The 7,691-nt window shown below is 34.3% G+C and overlaps 1 protein-coding gene across 1 annotated transcript; it reads right to left on the reverse strand.

Moving 5' to 3' along the window:
* Positions 1 to 287: 287 nt before the first annotated feature.
* Positions 288 to 6,476, reverse strand: LOC107011035 (beta-galactosidase 8-like). The gene is made up of 19 exons (XM_015210350.2): positions 6,071 to 6,476; positions 5,860 to 5,955; positions 5,587 to 5,699; positions 5,418 to 5,484; positions 5,230 to 5,322; positions 4,931 to 5,074; positions 4,655 to 4,743; positions 4,455 to 4,560; positions 4,289 to 4,376; positions 4,066 to 4,184; positions 3,570 to 3,734; positions 3,163 to 3,362; positions 2,859 to 2,965; positions 2,510 to 2,619; positions 2,284 to 2,388; positions 1,750 to 1,860; positions 1,352 to 1,563; positions 916 to 1,243; positions 288 to 562 (listed from the first exon to the last, which is right to left on the reverse strand). Exons 1-19 carry the CDS (start codon positions 6,233 to 6,235, stop codon positions 452 to 454), a joined length of 2,529 nt encoding a protein of 842 aa, XP_015065836.1. The 5' UTR covers positions 6,236 to 6,476; the 3' UTR covers positions 288 to 451.
* Between the last annotated feature and the right edge of the window lie 1,215 nt (positions 6,477 to 7,691).

A 7,691-nucleotide genomic window follows, 5' to 3' on the forward strand; every position in this document is an offset into this window, starting at 1 on the left:
ACGATCGTACTTGAAATTTCCAATGTATATGTTTCAAATTGAAAGTATTTTTTAGAAACAAATTTGAACTACCAATCTTTATCCCTACAATATTTTTTTGTTTTTTTTCAAATAATATCCGCTTGACATAACTTTAATTGTGCATTAACATTTTATAATGTAAATCAATACTCTAATCTTTAACTTTATTTTTTGTTGTTATTTTTTTTTTTGTGATATTGCAACTAGACTGGAGAATGAATTTGCATGTCATTCCAGTAATAGAACAAAAGACATGAACACAGAGCTGAAAAAAGAGCAAAGGTTGACTTATAAACTCTTTTGTATCATCAAGATTAGGGCTGTACCGAAGTAAAGCTGGCTCTGGCTAAAATATACAAGAAGCAGAAAATTTTACTAAGAAGGTTACCGCGCTAAGCCAATGATTACACCGACCATAGAATTTGATGATTCAAACACTGCAAAAAGCTTCAATAGCCAGACTTTTTTGTACTCCAGGACATGGGTCACCAAGTTTAGCCATGGTGATAGGAATGGAACATCCTGACTTGCCCACACACCCCTGCATAGTCGTTCAAGATTTTCAGATCCAAACATACGAGAAAATGGACTTTGGCTTAACTCAAATCCAAAAGCTAGCTTGTGAAGGAAACAAGAATCGATAGGTCTGGCTGAGATACCGTGCGAAGTAAATTGAACATTAAGTTTAACTCAATCCCAAAATCTAGCTCATGAGACGAGGATTGTCTTAGTCAAAATAAGGAGATCAAATTTCATTCCCTCAACCAATGTGGGATCTGATAATTCTTTGATAGTTCAAGCCTTGATGAACAACACTTTGAGTAGTATATGGGGATTTTCCAAAGTTATCACCAATATAAGTAGAAACAAATGAAGAAATGCTAATAATATTACCTGATGAACTATGGATAACACATCCAAATGGCAACTCCCTTCAATGAATGCTCCACAATCTCCTGTAGGAGTTCCAAAGCTAGCAAAGTTAACTGCAGTGATAGTCCATCCTTGTTCACAATTCAGTCGCAATAAAGGTTCTTGAGATGTTTGATCTTTGTCTGTCTTCCAAGTATCAACAGGTGGAGGATCTAACTCAGATACATGAGCACAAATTGTTTGCCCAGATCGCGTTGAGAAAGATATTTTTGAAGGGTCACCACCAAGCTCTTCATGCAGCACAAGCAAGTTCTTTCCTGGCTTTAACCAACTGCGTGGTACATGGTACCTATATGAAGGTTTAATGGTCAGTACTCAGTGAAATCTATTTGCAAGGAGGATCATGAAAACACAAAGCATCAAGAATAAAATACACTAGCCAAAGCTATATACTCACAACACTTGAGCAGGTTGACCACATTTCTTCAAACATTTCCATGAATCATAAGGTCCTCTGTAGTCACAATTATCAGAACAGCCTGTTGAGGGTGAACGATAAGAAGACCAGTATCTCCCTATATGCTGCCCATTTACCCATGCCTGACCTTTACCCATACTAGACAGATTTAGCGATACAGGGCCTCTTCCTTCTGGAGGAGAAAAACTTGTCTGGAAATAAGATATCCAGAATCAAGACAAGAATACAATAGATGCAACAAATTATCTTAGCACCAGCATTGACATTAACTGCCACTCTATTCCTAGAAAGGTATTTTTTTCTTTTGTTGTCGGAAGAAAGGTACCTAAATGATAAGCAGTTGACATTAAACAAGTGAACCAAGCAATTCTACACACCTTGTACCATATCAAACTCTGATATACTGGGACAGAACTCCCCTGAATCCACAGAGAACTGTTTGCAAGACTAACTTTATCAAGTCCAAGATACTCACCTTCAAGACCTACCTGAAATAAGACAAGTTTCATATTATCCTTGTGATCTTACAACAACAAAGCCATAACCTTCTGAGATTACAGAGACAAAAATGAATCAACCCCTCACCCACAAGAGAATCAGGAAAAAGAAAAGGAAGTCTTTAAATTTATACCAATAGTTATGCTGCTTCATTATGCCTTTACACGAAGTCCTCTAATGTTCTTGTTAGAAGATACTGTCACACATCTTTATATTTTCACTGACTTGTTACTTCCTTTGTCCCTTTTCATATTACCTAGTTTGCTTCAAGTACTCTTAGAGTTTCTTTTTGGCATTTGAATTACTTATACTCTTAATTTTATAGTTAGGAATGTGAAATCATATTTAAACAAGAAAATGAAGACCGCACGAAATGGACATAATAAAAAGGATTTGTTTGTCACATGAAGAACCTGGTAGATCCATTCTGTAGAAGAAAAATTCTTGGAATTCTTCAAATCACTGAAGATAACAGAAAATACACCTGCTCCAGAGATGTCAAACCATGGTCCATAGTTCTGGAGAATCACATGAAAAGTGAGTAAGAATTAATGTAATTGAAGTGGAAGCAGTGACTTCAATAATATGTGCTTCAATAGGCAAAGCATTGGAATAGGCTATTTACTGAGATGGACTTACCTGCAAACCAACCATCATGCTCAATATGTCCACTGTGTTGTTTCCTTGCTTAAGATGGATTTTTTTACTTAGCACAAAGCTTGCATCATCATGATTACCGTAGCCAAATCCTAAAGAAGGCACCAAATCAGCTATCTTAGCACTTCTCTGTAGTCTTAAGTAATGTTCAAGGTAAAAACTGAAGCATATTAGTCTTCTTCTTGGATCCGTTGAGTTGTGTGAACCGCCTCATCAAAAAACTTAATCGATCAGAAAAATACACTTTTACTTTGTTGTTAAGATCACGTTGGAGTACCTGTCTAAGTTGTTAAACACGGTTAAAGAAGACGAGATTAGATGAGATTGTTACCAACTGGTTTCTTGTTTACAAAAACAAGAGCTGCATGTCCTAAGCTTCCAACCATTAACTGCAATTCTTTGGCTTTTCTCTTCTTAATGTTCTCCTCCACATTTATACTGGCAAGAGAAAGAAGAAGAGATATTAGATCAATGAAGTAAATAGCTTATCATATTGAACAAATGATTAAACCAGAGAACCAAGGTGGGGTATGCCCTTTAGTTTCTCATGGAAGCCAAATATTAGCAGCTTCAGATCAGCTTCTTCCGTAAAGAAATGTAGCATAACAATGACAAGTGAAGGAAAATGGATTTACCTTGTTGTATACCAAAGGAAATCACTGGTATCCTTTGTTGTATTTATCTGCTCTAGTAAGCGGGGTGATGCAAAGGAATGATTATTCGCGATGCCAACTTTTTCTTGGTACCAGCCCCAAGGATCCGACTCCAGCGAATTCTCAACTGTAACCGTGTTGTGAGTAAATGCTGTACTTCCTTTCGTTTTTTGTGAAACAACCTTTTTTCATTATGAGTAAAGGCAAAAAAACTGTTAGATTAGCAGTAACAAAAATTGAGGCAAAATAGACTTCTGTAAAGTTTCTTAAAAATGAGTTATACTTTCATAGTTTTAATGTTATAAGCAAGGTGATCAGGATATTTATTCTATGCATTTCTAGTAAATGAGTAGGAAGAGTTGATGTACTTATGTGACTGCAGTCAGTACCTTCGCCGTGTTGAATATGGCATTCTTACAGTCTGGAAGGATGCTAACAGACCAAGCAGGAAGAAAATATGACTTCCCATTAAATGTAACATTTGCATCTGAACTGTTACCATAGTTAGCAAGGAAGGCTGCACAGTCATTGGAGCTTTTGTAATATACATGTGCCTGTTAGACATTTCTGATGTGTCAAAATTAAAAGAACACGAGACATTGATCCAACATTAAAGAATATAGTTACTCACAGGCTGACAAAAAAGCTAATTCAGATGAGGAAAAATAAGATATCTAGTAGAACCCCATATAGGTTAAGGGTACGAGCTGAAGTTTTCTTATATGAACTTAGACAATCCTCACCTTTTAGTTAGCTTCTTGGGGTGAGTTAGGCATCAGGTACACTTTCTTTACGGTTTTTTTAGATTCAAACTTGTGTGTTATCTACCTCTAATCTATTAAACAGCTGAAATCTGGATCGAAGACATCTCACTGTGTCATTTACCTCAAGTTTCAGACCAAGGGACAAATGAATTGGATCTGCATTGACCAAATATTCTTCACAATGTTTTATAGCCTTGTGTAAATCGCGTAGGTGGCCCCACTTTGGCTGACTTATGAAACCTGTATCAAGTACGTATGATTAGATTAGAAGAGCATTCAAAAAGCAGCTTCAGGATATTCTTAAATAGATCAAATGTTTCCTCTTATATTTAAGATATCATTACCATACTCATCTATGGGGGCATCATAGTCGTAGCTTGTTGCTACTAGAGGACCTCCAGCAGTTCGACCAAAATTGGTGCCACCAAAATACTAAACAAAATAGATGGCATTACTTATCCCAGAACTAACAAGATCAAGAACAACTTGTGAATAGTAACATGCATTTACCATGTAATAATTTTGAAATGTACCACCAGTTTCAAAAAAACGTGCTACAGCAAAAGCCAAGTCTTCAACAGGTCGATAAGGAACAGGATAACCAAATGCAAGGAACCTGCAAAACAAAACAACACCTTGCAAGTGATGAAGGAGAAGAACATGTCATGAGTCAGAGCTCCCGATGATAATAAAAGAGGAAGAAGATTTACCATCCAACATAGTTTTCTGTCCACATCTTTGGCTTGGACAGGGAATTTGGAGTGAAGCGATCACAATAGAATCCATTACATGTGTTTATCTGCATAATCAACAGGTTTGCAGTTATCACTTCACTAATTTAGGAGTCCTTTCACTGTTGATTTTGAGAAGCAAAACTATCATCAGCAGGAAGTTTAGTGCAAAAGGGTCTTGAGATGACTGCATTTTGTGACATACTAACAAAAATGCTTCTGATATACTGCAAATGAATACCATAACCCCCTTACAACTGAATCAGGTGCATCTTCTTGTGCACACATCACCCAAGGGACGGTCGTATTAAGATTAACAGCAGTTTCTGCAGCCCATTTTACATATAGCTCTCCGCTGACTCCATACGCCCACTCAACATTTCCATACTCATTTTCTACCTGTTAAGAGGATAGATCACTGATTAACACAAAAAGAGCAACAACTAAAATTGAAAAGAGGAAGGTGCACTATCAAGTAATAAGAGTGTAGAATCAAGGAAGAAGATCTAAACTACCACAAAGACATCCATCATCACAAAGATGAAAGAAACAACCTGAGCGAGTATGATTGGACCTCCTTGTGTAGCGAAGAGGTTCTCATCCTTCATAAGATTAACAATCTTGGCAAGAAAGAGTTTCATTTCATTCTGCATTGAAAACAATACAGGTTTCTTCAACTATTTAACATTTAATAGGACCAAAAAATAGAAGAAAAAAAAAACACAGACTGGTCAACACTTTCCTTAAAAAGTTCATTTGTTGTTCGAAACTGTATTCCAGGGATAAAATGTAGCCACATAGGGAAGCCCCTGCTCAGAGAACAGGACGGAGATAGTAAAACAAAAAGTTAAGACCCCATTAGGATGTACATGATAAAAATAAGAAAATTGAGTTTGCTATGATGAACTAACCCATAGTTCCATTCAGCACAGGCATATGGACCTATACGGAGATGCACGTATAGGCCAGCTTCTTGTACTGTCTTCACAAACCGTACAAGGTCAAACCTGCCTTCAAAGTAGTACTGCAAGAGTAGGAAGTGATTATTAAAATTGACACTCCAAATGAGGTAAAACAACTTCCTATGTGCTAAATTGACAGATAAAAATTCCAACTAGTGAGCATCGTAAGGGGGGAGACCAATCAAACTCGCGTAAAAACACAAACTTGAAATGACTTCATACCTCTCCTTTGACAGGTTCATGATAATTCCAGAAAACATAACTCTCTATCACGTCCAATCCGCCTTCCTTAGCCTTTCTAATGATCTCTGGCCATATCTACATTCAACAAGAGACCGAACCCCTTTATAATCCATGTTACATATTCTCAAACTGAAAATCAATAAGAAAAGAGAAAACCCCACATTGCCATACATAAGAAGAAAACACTCACTTCAGGTGTAGTTCTTGGATAATGTATTGATCCTGATTGCAAAATTCTCCTCTTTCCATCAATAACCAATGCCTTGTGATCATAAGTTACTGTCGTCGACGCCCCTTTTTCAAAAACTAAAAGCATAGACAATATTAGTACCAACAACAATTTCTTACTTTCCATAGTTCAGCTAGATGGTCACATAAACAAGAATAGAGCAGTGACTTTATAACATCCAATAATACTTTTGGACCAATAATTGTTGTAAGGATTTATTTTTGTCCTTAGTATGTGTTGTTACTGAAAAAAGGTGAATCTTTCTTAGTTTTCTCCCCATAATTTTTTGTACTATAAGTCTGGAGTCATTGAGGTGATGATGGCTATGTATTACCAAGATTGTATTCAAGTGATGTCTCTAGCACTGATTAAAATTTCAAGAGCTATAGCCTACAAAATATGAAACAAATAGAAAATGTCAAAATTCAAGAAGCTAATAAATATGAGGTAGATAATCTTGTTACTTACCTTTTACTTAGTTACTAGTTAACATATCCGCGCTTCGCGCAGACACTATTAGATTTATAAATAAATTTTTTTGTTTAAAATTTATTTGGTATGTTATCTTTAGAAACATGTAAAGAAAGAAAAATAATTTCATGAAAATTTTCTTTTTGTTTATGCGACTGTAGTAAATTCTAAATTATATTTTAGGAGGGAGTTAAATTATACAGTATTCATAAAAAAAATATTAATGATAAAAGTTACTCTAAACAAATTGATAACCAATAATTAATAAATTAGAAAACATATCATATATATATGTGTGTGTGTGTGAATGAAATTCCTAGAGTGGAAATATACAATTAATTTCAAGTCATGCTAATCATATTATTTTATCTAAAATAATTACATCTTTTAGAATCTATTGCTTGTAAAATAATAAAAGGTTGACTTTTATTTTGGTGAAAATCATCTTCGGTATATTGAGAAATCATGTCAACACTACATAAGCAATTCAATAGGAGTATCATATTTTCATTATTCAACTAAACAATATACTCTACTTAATTTTTTTAATTTAACATGAATCTAATATGAAAAGCAAACATTCAATATTTAAAAAAAATAGCAACACAATAATTATCATTACAGAACGAAAAAAAAGCAACTGTTGCAATATACCAAACTGTTAATAAACACTTATAAATTTATAATATATAAAAAAATACTAATAAAATACAAAAACTCTATAGAAAATCTCTTTAAAATTGTTACTTGTAGCAACTAAGTAAGATAAGAAAAACTATATAACTTGCACATTAATTACTTTAGGGGGTTATCCACATGAAAGGTTTTGAAGTCATGAATATTATTAATTAACAATTAAAAATAAAAGTTACATATATAAAAAAAATGTTAATTATGCAAAATAATACTATTAAGTAATTATTTGAAGAGGAAATTTTGAAAATATATTTTACAATATCACACTGGTGAAGAAAAATAAAAAACATGCTAAATAATTTAGAGAAAAGATAAATGTGATCGGAAGTGATAGAAATGTACCACATCATCTTATTTATTTCTAACATTCTAACTTTATATGTAAATAGATATATTGGTTGTAAGTAAATAATAA

This window comes from Solanum pennellii, chromosome 2 (assembly GCF_001406875.1).
Source record: "Solanum pennellii chromosome 2, SPENNV200".
Classification (NCBI taxonomy): Eukaryota; Viridiplantae; Streptophyta; class Magnoliopsida; order Solanales; family Solanaceae; genus Solanum; species Solanum pennellii.

Coding starts and splice junctions, on each gene's coding strand:
- LOC107011035 (XM_015210350.2), bottom strand. CDS start 6,235: ATGGAAAGTAAGAAATTGTTGTTGGTACTAATATTGTCTATGCTTTTA. Junction 5,700..5,859: donor ATGAACCTGTCAAAGGAGAG/GTATGAAGTCAT, acceptor CTACTCTTGCAG/TACTACTTTGAAGGCAGGTT. Junction 3,363..3,569: donor CCATATTCAACACGGCGAAG/GTACTGACTGCA, acceptor TAATGAAAAAAG/GTTGTTTCACAAAAAACGAA.